Source organism: Odontesthes bonariensis, chromosome 24 (genome assembly GCF_027942865.1).
Source record: "Odontesthes bonariensis isolate fOdoBon6 chromosome 24, fOdoBon6.hap1, whole genome shotgun sequence".
Taxonomy (NCBI): Eukaryota; Metazoa; Chordata; class Actinopteri; order Atheriniformes; family Atherinopsidae; genus Odontesthes; species Odontesthes bonariensis.
Window position 1 is genome coordinate 25,859,234 of NC_134529.1, and position 18,074 is coordinate 25,877,307.

General features: G+C 43.8%; 2 protein-coding genes across 3 annotated transcripts in view; one reads left to right on the top strand and one right to left on the bottom strand.

Annotated features, from left to right (window-relative positions):
* The window catches only part of opn5 (opsin 5), an 86,168-nt gene that overhangs the window by 18,904 nt on the left and 49,190 nt on the right, over positions 1–18,074 (top strand). The window lies entirely within an intron of this gene.
* LOC142374902 (uncharacterized) lies at positions 1,412–17,533 on the bottom strand. Of its 2 annotated transcripts, none has more exons than XM_075458772.1 (5): positions 17,043–17,533; positions 7,056–7,904; positions 6,611–6,893; positions 2,557–6,483; positions 1,412–2,227 (listed from the first exon to the last, which is right to left on the bottom strand). In XM_075458772.1, the coding sequence occupies exons 2-4, from the start codon at positions 7,436–7,438 to the stop codon at positions 6,268–6,270; spliced, it is 882 nt and encodes a 293-aa protein (XP_075314887.1). In that variant the 5' UTR covers positions 7,439–7,904; positions 17,043–17,533; the 3' UTR covers positions 1,412–2,227; positions 2,557–6,267. The 2 variants fall into 2 exon arrangements, with proteins under 2 accessions (XP_075314887.1, XP_075314886.1); XM_075458771.1 differs by having other exon boundaries at positions 1,412–2,424.

Sequence of the window (18,074 nt, forward strand, 5' to 3'; positions counted from 1 at the left end):
CAAAATTAGTAACCCGGATTTTTTTAAGTAAGCGACGCACCTCCACGTTATCAGTGCTAGTGTACAGTAATTAATAAATTATAAACAGCATAGTTTGTACCTGTATAAGCTTGCCCATAGGAAACCGTTTCATGGCCGAATATCTCAAGAGAGCAGCCAGACGCCTCGCGAATATCTTCGGAACAGCTCCAAATGTTCAACAACACGCAGGGGTGAGTAGAACATCATGTTATAATGTGAAATCAAGGGCCCAATGTCAAAAAACCGGTCTTATCCTTTAAGGATGCGTGCTATAGTGGACAGAGAGACCTGATTCACGTTCTGAAAGATGGTTTGGTCTCCAAGAATGTTGGCCTGGATTTCACGAAGCCTGATGGCATTATTTGCCAAAACCATGCTCACAATCTCACTCTCTCCTGCAGTCGTGTAAAAATGGGAGCCCTTCCTCCTTGTTGCACTTGCCCCTCAATCCTATGTAGAGCAAAATACATGTAACCTACTGTAAAATGTCACACCAAACATATCAAAAGTAGTGATATGGTGCATACAATAACTGCTGTAAACCGGTTATTTCTTACCTGTTTTCTTGTCTGAAAGCCCTTATGACAGATGCCACGGTGTATCTACTGAGATTTGGCTGGACTCTCAGTCCAGCCTCCCTCATCATCAAACCATGGTTCACAACATGGTCCTCAAGAGTTGCCCGAATTTCATTGGTTAAATTTGGTCCTCTTCTTCTTTCCACTTCACCTCCACCTCCGCCTCTACCTCTACCTGTACCTCTGGCGCGGCCTCTGGCACGGCCTCTGCCTCCTTCTCCTCCTGCAATTCCTCCTCTCACCCTCACTCTTCCTCTTCCTTCCATTTTGGTAAAAGATAGGTGAACTCACTTGCTGCATATTTATAGTGCTTAAACCTGATTGGTGTGTCTACAATTAAGCAATCTTGTGTTTGCACACCTGATGGCTGTGTTTAACCAATTGGCACATAGGTGTGGTCATTTTGACAGTCAGTGCTTTAGAATTGCAAGGAAGTGACATCTTGATATACTTCTGTGTCGAATGCATACAAGTGTGTTTAGTGTTTTGCAAATCACTGTGTGTATTGTTTTGCAAAAAGTGTGAACTGACTTTGTGCTTACAGTGGTTTAAATCTGGGCCGAGTTTTGCTCGTTGAGTGTAAGCTTTTGATAATTGTATAATACTTTTGATTTGAGTGTTTATTCAATCGTAAAAAACTGTAACTCTTCATTTCAAAATAGAACACATCTTTCTCTGCACACATTTTTTACCAAAACACTGGAAATCTGACTCAAAATGAAATTATTCTGTCAAAGAATAACACTTGTGTACACTTCACAAGGTACATGCAGTCAAAAGGAGTACACCAGGTTTCAAAATACTGGCTATTGTTGACATTAAAAAAACTGCATAGACTTTTATGTTTCAGTTTTACAGGTATTTGCATGCAAACCATGAAATCCACCGTTTTTTCACTAAATTTCTTGGTTGGGAACTGTATGTCCACATGTAATGTTCACATTCAAAGGCATTCCAGTAAAAAGCAAATACGTTTTTATTTTCTTTTACTGTTTACTACAGGAGGTACAGTAGAAATACTGTTTACAATATGATCGAACAGAAAACAGTTCACTTACAGTGAACAAAAAATCCATGAAATACACAAGAGCATTCTGAACAAAAAAACAACAGCAAAAAGCCCAGATAAAAAGGGGGGGAACTAAAAAAAAAAGCACAAAATTACTGATTACTGATCTCTGCGATCTTCAGGATTAGGCCACATGTTCTCATCAACATCGCATCTGATATTATCCAAGGCGAGGCACCTGGGATAAAACCGCTTGGTATGTCGGATCCACCCTTGGCAATCATCAACTGTGATGTCCCTGCAGCCAGCATCCATGGCTTCAAGGAGGGACATCTGGTCATGTGGCTGATGGTCATAAACCTTCCACCTCCATGCAGAAAAGAACTCCTCTATGGGGTTGAGGAAATGTGAATAGGGTGGAAGGAAGAGACGTACCAATCTTGGGTGGACTTCAAACCATGTAGTTATGGCTTGTGAATGGTGGAAAGCCACATTGTCCCAGGTGATCACAAAGGTCCTCATGTTTTCACCCTGCTGATCCTGCTCTGGAACCAGGCGCTGGTGGAGATCATCGAGAAAGGCAAGGAGGCGCTCGGTATTGTAGGGTCCAACCTGACATCTGTGAAGGAGTAATCCTGCATTTGCAATTGCTGCACACATGGTAATGTTTGCCCCTCTCTGACCTGACACATCAACTGTGGCCCTTTTTCCTATTATATTTTGTCCACGTCGACGCCTTTTGGCCAGATTGAATCCTGCCTCATCTCTGTATATGAATTCATGAGGGGCCTGGTTGGCCTCCAATTCCATAACTCTCTGAAACAAAGTTTATGTAAATCTCATTACTGTATACCATACTGTACTGTAAACTATTACTGTGTAGGTTACCTACTTGCAATGTGCAAAGCTTATAGAACTGGACATTGAATTGAATATACAGTACTATACCTGGATATATTGTCGTCGTAGTGCCTTGACTCTCTCACTGTTCCTCTCAAAGGGAACAGTGTAGAGCTGCTTCATCCGCACCCTGTGTTTGGACAATGTCCGTGTAATGGTTGTGAGGCTGATGCTGTCGATATTGTCAAATATCTCATGGTCCTCCACAATTCTGGTTTGAATTTCACGTAGCTTTATTGCATTATTTGTAACAACCATTTCTACAATGGAAAGCTCTTGATCATTATTGAGGAGCTTTCCTCTTCCCCCAGAGGCAGGAAGACGTTGTATTCTTTAGAGGGACAAAAAAAAAAAAAAAATCAACATATGCATTACTGTATGCCCTTATTGACATGTCAAGTGGGAATAGAAACAATCCATGTAAAATGCAATACTTATCCGTTGGTTTGTTGAAAGATGTATATAATGTAGGCAACCGTTGACCGCCTCAAATTGGGCTGCACTCTTTCACCAGTCTCTCTTAGTGAAAGACCGTTGTAGCAGTCACAGTGCCGTGTGGATTAAGAGTTTTTCAAACTTTGACAAAACCAACATTCCTGTGGGGGATGTTTACGTATGTGGATATAAACCAGATCTTCATTTTCTTTCCACAAAGGAAAAAGAGACAGAAACTGCCTAATTTACGTTAACCTTCTACCCTTTTGAGAGTTTTTGGGGAGTCGAACTCGCAACAGACGCTCTCCATAAATTGGGATAAACTCGAATGAACAAAGGATCTCTCTGTTGGAAATGTGGGAGACTTACTATCTTATCTTCACCATGAATCGAATTGACATTTTAACACCCTCTCCCACCAGAGAAAGAGACCAGATGGCTACATACGAACTGAGAAGACTTCACTAAGACTCACTTTTAGTCGAATCTTAAAACTATATTAAATGTGTTTGATAACCGTATACAATTTCTTTCAGGTTTCCAGCTTGATCACAAGACGCATATAGAGACAATTTTTACGATTCTGGCTTAAATATTGACAAAGAACTGATCTTGGTTGAAAATGCCCAACCTGCCTGATGGAACCACATTGCCCCCTAGTGGTCTGCAGTGTTGATTAGTTGAACATTTAAATCCCAGAGGACTCAGTAAAATGGACAAGATATATGCAACTATTAACTTCTAACGATGTCCCTTCGGTATCTATTTGGTATTTGTTTGGTATCCCCATTGTTAACACAGAAAATTAACATTGTGTGGTTCACTATTCATATGTCACGATTTCATAGATATTCATCTGAATTTTGAAAGTCAAAATCATCAATTACGTTGTGTGTTATTTTGATGTTTTTATATTGCAAGTCTATGTTATATCTTTAATCTGCATATCTTAACAAGATCTGGTGTTTTCAGAATCACCGAGACAAATGTTCTATGAGACAGAGTAATGGAGAAATAAGAGTTTCTTTGTCTCATCCAGAAATCCCCCCGCAAAACAGATCATCTTACACAGTTCAGGCATATCATTGGCTGAAAGAGTAGTGTAAGCTTACGTCACGCCCCGAGTCAAAACCCGGAGCCCGCGAAAAACACAGCCTCTCGTTCTCTTGCTTCTTGCTTCTAGTTTTTGTTCCAGAAGAGTTCCAACCCAGAGTTTCAGAAGGAGATTTGAGCAGAGAACAGTTGCTCAGAGAGATTTGGAGATGGTTTGAGCAGAAGAGAAGAGCTCACCAGAGTTTGGGAGTTTTCCCATAATCTCAGGAGAGAGCGGAAAGACAGAGGATGAGCGATACAGAGGACGACCGGAGGAAGCCCTCCAGAACCCAGTGAGACCCCGGAGACGAGAAAGAAAGACCCGAACAAAGATAAGAACAGAATGAAGTTTTCCTACCCAGAAAGCCAACTCCAAGCAACCTTTTATTAATCTTCTGTGAACTTAAGTTCACTTCATCAGAGAAGCAACGGACCAACTGACACTCAGAAGATTTGATCATCTAACCACAGCCCTCGGCACCATCGTTCCCGTTTCCCGGTGAAAAGAAGCAACTGAGAAGTCCGCTAAAGTCAGCCACCAAAACCAGGAAGGCCCAGAGAGCGGAAGAGAAACCCCCTCGGACCCCGCGTGGCCGCTGCCGTGTTCCGAACCGACTAAGCAGAACTTCAGCACAGTAAGACCGACCCGTTTTCACCTTAAAGTGGGTTTGATGGATGTCTCGAGGCTTTCACAGAATGATACATTAATCCGAAATGTCAGTATTTAGCGTCAAATAGTCAGCCAACCCAAACTATTTGAATACATCCAGTATCTCCCCATTCCCCATATTTTATTTTCCATTCACTAAGTGTTTTATATAATATTATATTATATATATTATATATTCAATGCATCTCCTGTTTGTTTTAAAGGTTCATGTTTTGGTCATATCATTTTAATAAATAGTTCATATATCTATATATATATTATAATCACAGATTGTGTCGTATGCTTTCTTTACGCAATGTCTGTCCAACCAAACGAGAACTTCACGAAAGTAGCGAGATATGAGACTGATTATTAATTGATTATTAACTGATTATTAATTTAACATACCAGGATCGTAAGATTGTAACAGTTTTCCTACCTGACTGTAACTAAAGTTAAGATACCGGTAGGTGGTGCCCTTAATTCGAGGTTTAAGATAAATCCTTATATTTGATAACCAATAACGCTACACCGTGGTTGATTACATGGTCAATGATAGTGGCACAAATTTCATCACTGACTACTGTTCTTGCAGCCCTTGGGATGCCACCACCACGCATTCTTACACCTCTACCTTGCCCTCTCCTTGGGCCTGCTCTTCTCCCTGGCCCTGCTCCTCTCACTGCACCTGCTCCTCTCACTGCACCTCTCACTGGGCCTGCTCTTCTCCCTGGCCCTGCTCCTCTCACTGCACCTCTCACTGGGCCTGCTCTTCTCCCTGGCCCTGCTCCTCTCACTGCTCCTCTCACTGCTCCTGCACTGCTCCTGCACCTCTCACTGCACCTCTCACTGGGCCTGCTCTTCTCCCTGGGCCCCTTGCTCTTACTCTTCCCCGTCCAGACATTACAGTGTTTGTCTTTTTCTGTTTCTGTTTCCAAAAATATCACTCTTCAAAGCCACTGAGCCTAAGCCAGACTGGAGTCAGCTGTGGTTGGCCCAATTTATAAACATAAATTAACGTAAATCAGCTGTGTGTCAATTATTCAATTGTTTGTTAATTATCAGCTGAGATATATTGTTTTTGAACTGATATCACTGCAGAAGCAGAGGTTTTTATACTGTATCTAAGGTTTTGAATATTGTTTTTGCTATTGTGGGATGTTGTGTGTTAACATTCGTAAATAATACAAAAACAATCCATAATTTTGTTGGGGGGTATTGCTTGTCTGTTAAGAAAATGTGTTTGACTGCATATTGTGTGAAACGACATGAAATGTGTGAATGGTACGACCACAAAATACCGATGCTGTGCTAATTGTGTTAAGAGTTTAGAAAAAGTATCTGAAGCATGGGTAAGGGCTTGTTAGCGATTGAAAAAAACTGTAATAAATTGCTGGTTGATGTTAAACCACTCTCTGACCTGGATGCTGCGATGGAAACTAACATTGTCCCAGAGGATGACATATATGGGAAGAGCAGCCGGCCCAGGATTCTGCTGGTCGTGGTGATCAGCTGGCCCAGCATTCGGGTGGTCATTGTCATGCAAAACATCTCTGAGCTCTCCTAGGATGGTGAGGAGACGCTCAGTGTTGTAGGCACCAAGTTCGATGGAGAAGCCCTCTATAACTCATGGCAGCACAGAGAGTGATGTTTCCTCCACGTTGGCCAGGCACATCAACGATAGCTCTCCGTCCTATGATGTTACGGCCTCTCCTCCTCCTTTTTGTGAGGTTGAAGCCAGCCTCATCCACAAATACAAATTCATGGGGTCTGGCCATGGACTCCAACTTGAAGATGCTCTGTGGAAACAAATAGCGTTTTCAGGTGTTCAGAAAGACAGTCAACACAGCACATTACTGTACGATAGTATAGTATTGCATGTAAAGTACTGTAGGCCACCGTGTACATGGATTGTACTGTACTTACTTGCACATACTGGTGACGGAGGTGTTTTATTCTGTCAGAGTTGCGCTCAAAGGGTACCCTATAAGCCTGCTTCATGCGTACTCTCTGGCGCTTGAGGACTCTGTCTATGGTTGTCAGGCTGACATTGTCAGTGTTCAGAAAGTTCAAATTGTCACCAATGATCCTCTCCCGTATCTCCCGTAGTCTCATCACATTGTTCTCCCGAACCATATCCACAATGAGGACCTCTTGGGCTGGTGTGAATATGGAAGCCCTCCCACCTGCAAATGGCAATCTTTCAACTCTGGAGAAACAAACATACAGTCATTTGGTCAGAAATGGTCCTTGCAGTACACACTTTTACTATAACCATGATTGCACTTGTCTGTATGTAGGTGCACTCCACTATACTACTGTATACTGTAAACATCTAGTGTAGTGACTAAAAACCTAGTACATACAGTACCTGTTGTGTTCTCTAAAGGCCCAAATAATGGTGGCCACTGAGAATCTGCTGAGGTTTGGTTGGACTCGTTGTCCCGCTTCGGTCATTGTCATGCCGTGGACAATGACGTGGTCAATGACGTGGTCAATGACGTGGTCAATGACTGTTGCTCTCATTTCATCTGTAATGAAAATGCGTCGTCTTGCTCGCCCTCCTTCTCCTCTCCCTCCTTGGCCTGCTCCTCTTTGGACTGCTTCTCGCCCTCTTTGGCCCACTCCTCGGCCCGCTCCTCTCCCTCCTTGACCTGCTCCTCTCCCTCCTCTGGCACAAACTCCTCTCCCTCCTTGACCTGCTCCTCTCCCTCCTCTGACACAAACTCCTCTTCTTCTACCTTGATCATCCATTTTTGTTTGGAACCTTCAGCAAACTGACTTACATAGGTGTGGTCACATCATTTGCAATAAGTGTTTTCAATTATGAGTCGTTTAGTTTACTGAATGACACCAGGTATGTTCATTGTGTTCAAGTTTTCCTGACTGTGGGTGGTATTTTGCATCACATGAGCTTCACAATGCATATTGGAGCAGAGATATATGCAAAATGTGTTTTAGCAAGGCAAAATGTGTTTAGAGTTTTGAGAAAAAGGGGATGGGTTTTGTGAACAGTGTCTACAGGTGAATTGTGTTTGTGGTTGTGGCAAATGGGGGGTAGTTTTACTAAATGTGTTTAAGCAACTGGTAATTTGGTTTAGAGTACTGGGTTTTGTGTTTTGGCAATAGAGAAAAACTGTAATGAGCAAATAGACTGCAGGTGAGGAGGAGATGAGCAGGAAACCTAGTTGAGGGAAATGAGTAAATTGCATGGCATGATCTGAAATGACAGGAGAGTTAGTGAAGTGACATGAAATAAAAATAAATACAAACTAAGAATTAGTGTAACTAAGTTACAGTTAAACCCAAACCAACAGCTGGGTCTGCAGTTGTTCAGGGAAGACTCATAAATGACAGAACAGGGACACAGTTTATGCAAATGATTAGGTTTGAGAACACCCCATGTTCTAATGTTGATGATCTGTTGAACTCTTACACATGTCTCTTGCACAAGTCTCTTAAATGTTTTGGATATCATTGCTCCTATCAAGGTTAGAATGGTTAAAGGGACACTCCACCCATTTGCATTAGGCTTTGCATTGTTAGAAACCCAGTCATACTTTTGAATGGTCATGCAACACTCTCTCATTTCCCCCTGAGATGGGAGAAATCCGTATTCACCTCTTTACACTTCCTCCTACAATGACGCAAAAATCGTCATTTTGCGTCATTGTAGGAGGAAGTGTAAGAGGGGTGGATTTCTGTTGAGACTACAAGCGCTAGTTCCCACCCTTCAACACCACCCATAGGGGGGTTGGACCTAATGCGCTAACAGACCTATCACAGATATATATATGTATATATATATACATATATATATATATATATGGGGAAGGATCGCATTCCACCCTTTTCCGGCCGAAGACCATGGTCTCGGATTTGGAGGTGCTGATTCTCATCCCATCCACTTCACACTCGGCTGCGAACCGGCCCGACGACGCTAACAGAACCACATCGTCCGCAAAAAGCAGAGACCCGATTCTGAGGTCGCCAAACCGGACCCCCTCAACGCCCTGGCTGCGCCTAGAAATTCTGTCCATATAAATTATGAACAGAATCGGTGACAAAGGGCAGCCCTGACGGAGTCCAACCCTCACAGGAAACATGTCCGACTTACTGCCGGCAATGCGGACCAAACTCTGACACCGGTCATACAGAGACCGAACAGCCCATATCAAGCAGTCCGGCACTCCATACTCCCGGAGCACCCCCCACAAGAGTCCCCGAGGGACACGGTCCAACACCTTCTCCAAGTCCACAAAACGCATGTAGACCGGTTGGGCGAACTCCCATGCTCCCTCCAGGATCCTGCCGAGGGTATAGAGCTGGTCCACTGTTCCACGGCCAGGACGAAAACCACACTGCACCTCCTGAATCCAAGATTCGACTATCCGGCGGATCCTCCTCTCCAGTACCCCTGAATAGACCTTACCAGGGAGGCTGAGGAGTGTGATCCCCCTATAGTTGGAACACACCCTCTGGTCCCCCTTTTTAAAGAAGGGGACCACCACCCCGATCTGCCAGTCCAGAGGCACTGCCCCCGATGTCCACGCGATGCTGCAGAGGCGTGTCAACCAAGACAGCCCCACAACATCCAGAGCCTTGAGGAACTCAGGACGGACCTCATCCACCCCGCGGCCTTGCCACCGAGGAGTTTCTTGACCACCTCGGCAACCTCAGCCCCAGAAATTGGAGGCCCCACATCCAAGCTCCCCAACTCTGCTTCCTCATCGGAAGGCGTGTCGGTAGGATTGAGAAGGCCCTCGAAGTATTCCCCCCACCGACTCACGACGTCCCTAGTTGAAGTCAGCAGAGCCCCGCCCTCACCATACACGGTGTTGACGGTGCACCGCTTTCCCCCCCTGAGTCCATCATGTCATGGTGAATCTAAGAATATCTGTACCATCACTATGCGTTCTAATTTCACTGAGTTAAGGCATCAAACACATCAACAGACTGCAGAAGCTCTTCATTCAGGGATTTGTCACGCCATTTCATGGTAAATTGAAACAGAATCCTTTTCATAAGTAAAAAAAAAACAATGGGTTTACTCAACCTAATAAAACATGTCACACATTCTCTTTACATCCTGGTTATTCCTGAAAAAAATAACTTTGAATGGCTTGAGAAAGAACCTGAATGGCACACTACTTTATAACTAAATATCTTTGTCTACCCTATAATTTATATGACTATGACCAATGGCAAACTTTGTTTGACATAGTGATATCTTTGAACCCCTTTTCTTTCAACTCAAATATTAAATCTCTGTGGGGCTAGGCTGCTCGGTCTATTAAAAGTGTGTAAAAAACCCTACATTGCATTGTCCATGCACCAATTTATAAATGGGACGCCACTGTAGGTATGACAGCTTCTGTCACCAACAACCAGGTCTAAGTTAAACTGTAGGCTTCAGTTGCCCTTTCTTATTACACAGGAGAGACACATTGTGATACACAGTATGACACAGAGTGAGACATCTGTTAAGAAGATAGTTTGAATAACAACATACAATAAATTGACTTTATTATCACAGTCACAGAACAGAACATAGTGCTTTTCTTCCCTTTTCGACCTCTTACGATGCTCTACAGTACACGCCAAATTCTACCAAACCAATACAGTGCTTTTTTATTCAAGTGAACACCCTTTCATAAACACACTTAGATACTTAAAACCCCAGTTTCTTCCCTTAAACACATGGAGCAGAGAAGCTGGGGACTGAATCACTCATCCTCTAATTAGTTGGATCCACATAACATTCATAGCCCCCCATCTCTGATAAAGAAATTGGACACAATGCAGTTATAATATACTGTAGTATATTTTAGGCATTCTTCAAGGATTATCCATTTTAAGTTTCTAAAAAAGAATAGAGTGGAATTAGTAGTTTTATTAATAGATTGTCACTGTTAACTCAAGTCTTTTCCCCAGAATTGCAGGTCACTCTCACTGGAGCAGCTTCAGTCAGTGCTGCTGTTGTGCCTGAGTGTAACGGGTATTATTTTAAGCACGATTTTCCTCTGCCCCACCGTCACATGCTCAAACACAGATCACACATCAAGCACCTTGAAGCAAAGGGATTATCCTGAGGAGCTCTCTTTGAATCAAAGGCATAAAAGGAACATTTTAACGAGTGTACTGGTCTGTGTAAACACAGATTCTGCACAAACCAGATGCATCTAAATTATTTTATCTGTCAGTGGCCTCAAAGAAGGTCTGCTGACATGCTCTTATTGGCACTGGAATGTGAATGCGATGAATTTGGACAATCATATGCTTAAGTGTATCTTCCTTTCCCAGGGTATAAAAGGGCTGTTATCGACTCTATTTCCTCTATTTAATGAAGATCTTTGTTCCAGTCTGTCTGAAAAAAACTAAATTGTGTTATCAAATTACAAACATAAAGTATAATATACAGCTTTCCTATCATAACATGTTAGAAATCTAAATGTAGTCAGCTGGCAATTAATTTAGTACAACAACAACATAAAAGGGATTCAGCAGTCCTGCAATAAATCCTCCCTTCATAAAGCTTCTAATTTGCAATCTCCGTTGTAACTGAGCGGGTACAAAACACTGCAAAATATTGTTCAATGTGCCTGCCCAACTCTGTTCATCATAACTCGATAGAAAAGTTTTGTCTGGCCTGAAATGTACAAGAGCAAATCTGATGAGAGCAGCATGAGAGTTTTCCACATGAAATGCATTCAGGAGAACACTTGGTGAAGAAAAGGAATACAAGTTTCATCTGTTGAGAGCTGCTGCTGCATTTGAAGGTGAAGTCAGAGCTTTTCTGTGTCCAACCAACCACGAGTTAGAAAATAATGTAATGTGAATTAACAATGATTTGCTAATGACAACATGTTTTTTTTTAAATAGTTTTAACATTAATTTAGGTGTCTTTGTGAAATGTTTTACTGCACAATAACAGCTTGAAGCTTGAAAAAAAACTGGTGTTAGTCATTCATCTAATTTAAATCCAAGAGGGTCATTTGACTGTGAAGTCAAATTAAACAACAGCCCACATCTAAGACAGTTAGCGCAAAAACAAGTGTTACAATGCTCATGGAGTTATGACAGGAATATTTTAGGAGAATTTTAGCTTAATTGTCATTTCACACTGAGTTCCTCAAATTTTTCCTTGTAAATTTTGGCATTAGATCTACACAAAGCGCAGAAATTCTGTGTGCTGTGTATGTACACTTGTTGTGCTTTTAAAACAGGTATGAATTATGGTTAATGATGGTAAAAAATAGACAGACTTTGCAGAAGATTTCTTTAAATGTTTAGGGTGATGAAGACAACAGCTGCTAAAACAGTAGTTTGGAAACAGAACAACACAAACTTGTTCCACTTGGAAGGCTCGATACTCCTAAAAAACAAACAAACAAAAAAAAAACGGACAAATAAAATGTGTTCTGATAACATCTGTTAAATGTCTCATGGGACCTGGAGGCCTTAACCAATCTCACTACGCAAGCAGAGCTTTTAGAAGAGGAAATGCTGTAATCACACAATGTAACCAAGTGCAGGAATCCACTGCAGAAACACAAAGGAACTCCAAAGAAAAAACAAAACAAAAAAAAGATTTAAAGATTTTGCATGTGCAGAAAACATCCCTAAATGTAAAACTTTCTGTAAAGATGGTAAAAAAAATGCTTTCTGTAAAAATGCTGTGATTGCATCATACGTCATCATCAATTTTATTTGTGATCTGTGCAGCTTGTGTTACGACTATAATCTGGCAACTTTTCTCTGTATTTGATTGTGTTTTTTCATTTTGGTGTGTATTTGTTGTCAACTCGATCTTTTCTTCCATTTTTGTCTGTCTGAAACTAGAGTAATTAGACCTGTCAGGAACATTGTCATTGTCTGACTGCCAGCTTGTCACTGTCTGCCTTAAGTAAAAACAGAAAAACAGCAGAGTAGATGCTGAAAGAGTCAGCATCTACTTTGAAGGCCGGAGTTATTTTGTTACTATTGGCAGCTATGAATCTGAGCGAGTGGCCATGACTTGTGGAGTCCCCCAGGGGTCAATTCTTGGACCTCTTCTGTTTAACTTGTATATGCTCCCTTTGGGTCAGATATTGCAGAATTTTAACATCAATTATCACAGTTATGCAGACGATACACAACTTTATGTGTCTCTGTCACCGGACGACTGCAGCCCAGCAGACGTACTGCGTCAGTGTCTGGAGGAACTAAACACCTGGATGAGAGAGAATTTTCTATAATTAAATGAAGACAAAACTGAGATCATTCTGTTTGGTAGCAAAGAGAAGAGGGTCAGCGTTGGTACATATCTTGAGACTCGGGACCTTATAATCACTGACCAAGTTTGTAACCTCGGAGTGTTGATAGACTCAGATCTGACTTTCAGCAGCCACATCAAAGCTGTCACCAAGGCAGCTTTTTACCATCTCAGAAACATCAACAGAATTAAAGGTTTCCTCTCCCAAAAAGACAAGGAGAAACTCATCCATGCATTCATCTCCAGTAGACTCCATTACTGTAATGCTCTTTTAACTGGACTTCCCAAAAAGAGCATTAAACATCTGCAGCTCATCCAGAACGCTGCTGCTAGAGTTTTAACCCGGACTAAGAGATCTGAACACATCACACCAGTTTTAAAATCTTTACACTGGCTTCCAGTCAGTCACAGAATAGATTTTAAAAGCCTGCTGATGGTTTACAAATCCCAGAATGGTTTAGGCCCAAAATACATCTGTGATATGTTCAGAGAATATAAACCCAGCAGAGCTCTTAGATCCAAGGACTCAGGTCAGCTGGTCCAGTCCAGAGTCCAAACTAAACATGGAGAAGCAGCATTTAGCTGTTATGCTGCAAATAAGTGGAACAAACTGCCAGTGGAGATTAAACTTTCACCAAATGTAGACATTTTTAAATCCAGGTTAAAAACATTTCTTTTCTCATGTGTCTATGCATGAAATATCTTTTAACTTATCTAGACTGTTGCCTGATTTTAAATTCATTTAAATGATTTTATTTGTTTCTCTTTATATTATTTTATGTATTTTTAATGCTTCTTGCACTCCCTGCTGCAATGCTTTTATTTTATGAAAAGCACTTCGAACTGTTTGTACATGAAATGTGCTATACAAATAAATTTGATTTGATTTGATTTGATTTGATTTGATGTGTCTTTTTTTTTTGTCAGGGACACAGTGTGCCATACGGTTCTTTTTTCACTAGCTTTGAGCAGTGTGTTGAGTGTTCAGTATTCCTGTGGTTGTAAATCCACTTTACATGTTGCGCATTATCTGGGTCTGGCAGGCAGTTTGTTGGCGGGTAAATAATTGATTAGTAATTACATGCTCTCAGACAACTTAAGTTATTAAGTTGACAACAACCAAACACACTTTCACACAAATAGAAGTTGGCTGAAGTAGTGGCTAGTTTGTAGATTGTTAAGTACCAATTAATCTCTGACAAAAGAATGGACGAAAGTGAAATGGGAGAGTTAAATTCTACACAAGTGAGCCCATACATACCAATACTATACCTTTTTTTTTAACATTCTTAAGTTTTCCCTGTTATGATTAAAACGTTTTGTCAGAGTTTAATGAATTCATAATAATGATAATGATAATAATAATGAGAAGAATACTTTCACTTTCCATGAGCATGTTGGACGTCTTACTTATGCTTGATTCCTCTGGCCTAAAGGTTTCCTAGGACTGTTTTCTCCTGAATGGAGACAGATGTTGCCCCTGAAATCTTCACAGTCTGTGATGTTCTGATAACAACAGAGACCATTTTGAACCTCACCTTTCACATAAGTTCTATCAGATTTTCTCTTCTCGATGTCACCGTTAGCATGGTAATCCACATAGCTGCAAACGACCTCATCATCACCAAACCTCCTTTTAACTGATGGAGTGTCAATTTAATTCAATTCAATTCATTTTTATTCATATAGCGCCAAATACAACAAATGTCATTTCAAGGCACTTAGATAATAAAGTGCGTTGAAATGACAATAAATAAAGCTCCCCCATGAGCTGTCACCTTACCGTGGTGGGGGGGTTTGCGTGCCCCAATGAGTCTGGGAGCTATGTTGTCTGGGGCTTTAAGCCCCTGGTAGGGTCCCCCATGGCAAACAGATCCTAGATGAGGGACCAGACAAAGAACAGCTCATAAAACCCCTATGATGAATAATATTTTTGGAGAACGTGTACCTTCGCCCGGACGTGGGTTACAGGGGCCTCCCCCTGGAGCCAGGCCCAGGGGTGGGGCCCGCCGGCGAGCGCCTGGTGGCGGGGTCTGTGCCCGTGGGGCTCGGTCGGGCACAGCCCGAAGAAACTACATGGGTCCCCCTTCTGACAGGCTCACCACCCGTGGGCGGGACCAAGGGGGTCGGGTGCAATGTGAGCTGGGCGGCAGCCGAAGGCAGAGACCTTGGCGGTCTGATCCTCGGCTACTGAAGCTGGCTCTTGGGACGTGGAACGTCAACTCTCTGCTGGGGAAGGAGCCTGAGCTGGTGCGTGAGGCTGAGCGGTTCCGGCTAGATATAGTCGGACTCACCTCGACGCATGGCTTGGGCTCCGGAACCAGCCTCCTCGAGAGGGGTTGGACTCTCTTCCACTTTGGAGTTGCCCGCGGTGAGAGGCGTAGAGCAGGTGTGGGCATACTTATTGCTCCCCGGCTGTGCGCCTGTACATTGGGGTTCACCCCGGTAGATGAGAGGGTAGCCTCCCTCCGCCTTAGGGTGGGGGGACGGGTCCTGACTGTTGTTTGTGCTTATGCACCGAACAGCAGTTCAGAGTACCCACCCTTTTTGGAGTCCCTGGAGGAGGCACTGGAGAGTGCTCCTCCGGGAGACTCCCTCGTCCTGCTGGGGGACTTCAATGCTCACGTGGGCAATGACAGTGAGACCTGGAGGGGCGTGATTGGGAGGAACGGCCCCCCTGATCTGAATCAGAGTGGTGTTTTGTTATTGGACTTCTGTGCTCATCACGGACTGTCCATAACGAACACCATGTTCAGGCATAAGGGTGTCCATATGTGTACTTGGCACCAGGACACCCTAGGCCACAGCTCGATGATCGACTTTGTGGTCATATCGTCGGACTTGCGGCCGTATGTCCTGGACACTCGGGTGAAGAGAGGGGCGGAGCTGTCAACTGATCACCACCTGGTGGTGAGTTGGCTCCGCTGGTGGATAGGAAGCCGGTCAGACCTGGCAGGCCCAAACGTGTTGTGAGGGTCTGTTGGGAACGGCTGGCAGAATCCCCTGTAAGGAGGAGTTTCAACTCCCACCTCCGGCAGAACTTCAACCATGTCCCGGGGGAGGTGGGGGACATTGAGCCCGAATGGGCCATGTTCCGTGCCTCCATTGTTGAGGCGGCCGACCGGAGCTGTGGCCGTAAGGTGGTCGGTGCCTGTCGTGGCGGCAACCCCCGAACCCGCTGGTGGACACCAGTAGTGAGGGAAGCCGTCAAGCTGAAGAAGGAGTCCTATCGGGCCTATTTGGCCAGTGGGACTCTGGAAGCAGCTGATGGGTACCGACAGGCCAAGCGGAACGTGGCCTCGGCGGTTGCTGAGGCAAAATCTCGGGCTTGGGAGGAGTTCGGGGAGGCCATGGAGAATGATTTCCGGACGGCCTCGAGGAGTTTCTGGTCCACCATCGGGCGGCTCAGGGGGGGGAAGCGGTGCACCGTCAACACCGTTTATGATGAGGGCGGGGCTCTGCTGACCTCAACTAGGGATGTCGTGAGTCGGTGGGGGGAATACTTCGAGGGTGTGGATGAGGTCCGTCCTGAGTTCCTCAAGGCTCTGGATGTTGTGGGGCTGTCTTGACACGCCTCTGCCGCATCGCATGGACATCGGGGGCAGTGCCTCTGGACTGGCAGATCGGGGGGGGTGGTCCCCCTCTTTAAAAAGGGGGACCGGAGGGTGTGTTTCAACTATAGGGGGATCACACTCCTCAGCCTCCCTGGTAAGGTCTATTCGGGGGTACTGGAGAGGAGGATCCGCCGGATAGTCGAATCTTGGATTCAGGAGGTGCAGTGTGGTTTTCGTCCTGGCCGTAGAACAGAGGACCAGCTCTATACCCTCGGCAGGATCCAGAAAAGAAGCAAGGAGTCGAAATAACCAGGAGTGTAATCAATCACAAGGAATAAATCGCCGGAAAGCTACCAAAAATGCGCAGACAATCTGACAAAGACACACTGGGGAGCAAAGGTATAAATAAACAGAACACAGGTGAAAACAATGGGCAATCACACACAACGGGAGTCAAGAAACCTAAAATGACGCACAACAGGAAGTGAGGGAAAAAATAACAGGAAGCAGACAAGACTATCAGAATAAACCATGAACAGATAAAACAGACCCTGACATGGTGAGGTGTTCCGGGCCCGTCCCACTGGGAAGAGGCCCCGGGGAAGACCCAGGACACGTTGGAGAGACTATGTTTCTCGGCTGGCCTGGGAACGCCTCGGGGTCCCCCCAGAAGAGCTGGAGGAAGTGGCCGGGGACAGGGACGTCTGGGTTTCTCTGCTCAAGCTGCTGCCCCTGCAACCCGATCCCCGGAGAAGCGGAAGATGATGGATGGATGGATGGATAAATAATAAAGTCAAATTCAAGCCAATTGGAATTCAATTCATTGTAATCATAATTATTTATAAAATGATCCAATTAATTCATATAGAACCAATTCAAAAACAATTTCCTAGCTAAGGAAACCAACAGATTGCACCGAAACTTGTCTTCAGTTCAATCTCCCGTCCTGAGCGTGCCTGCGGCGACTGTGGAAAGGAACGACTCCCTTTTAACAGGAAGAAACCTCTGGCAGAACCAGACTCAGGAAGGGTGGCCATCTGCCTCGACCAGCTGGGGTTTGAGAAGACAGAAAAGGGGGGGGGGGGGGGGGGCGGGACACTGTAACACCATTCAAAGGATATCTGTTGGAACAGGGAAACACGAGTTAATGACCACAATAATGTCACATGTGCATGATATTGTTTGAGAAATTAAACAGGGGAAAAAGAGAGTAAAGTGAGGAAAGGTGTGACAAATGAGCTCCCCAGCAGTCTAGGCCTATAGCAGCTTAACTATGGGATGTTTCAGGATCACTTGAGCCATCCCTAACTTTAAGCTTTATCAAAAAGGAAAGTTTTAGGCCTAATCTTACAGTAAGAGAGGGTGAATGCTTCCCGGACGTATACCGGCAGCTGGTTCTAAAAGAGAGGGGCCTGATAACTGAAGGCTCTGCCTCCCATTCTACTTTTAGAAACTCTGGGAAACACAAGTAAACCTGCAGTGTGAGAGTGAAGTGCTTTGTGAGGAAAATACCTAACAATGAGATTGTTCAGATATGATGGAACTCGGTCATTAATATATGTGACAAGAAGAATTTTAAATT

Bases quoted from the DNA above. Each gene is read 5' to 3' on its own strand.
- LOC142374902 (XM_075458772.1), bottom strand. From the start codon at position 7,438: ATGGATGATCAAGGTAGAAGAAGAGGAGTTTGTGTCAGAGGAGGGAGA. The intron at 6,894-7,055 runs GTACTGTATGTA...TTGTTTCTCCAG, and splicing joins GCCTTTAGAGAACACAACAG to AGTTGAAAGATTGCCATTTG. The intron at 6,484-6,610 runs GTAAGTACAGTA...TTGTTTCCACAG, and splicing joins TCCGTCACCAGTATGTGCAA to AGCATCTTCAAGTTGGAGTC.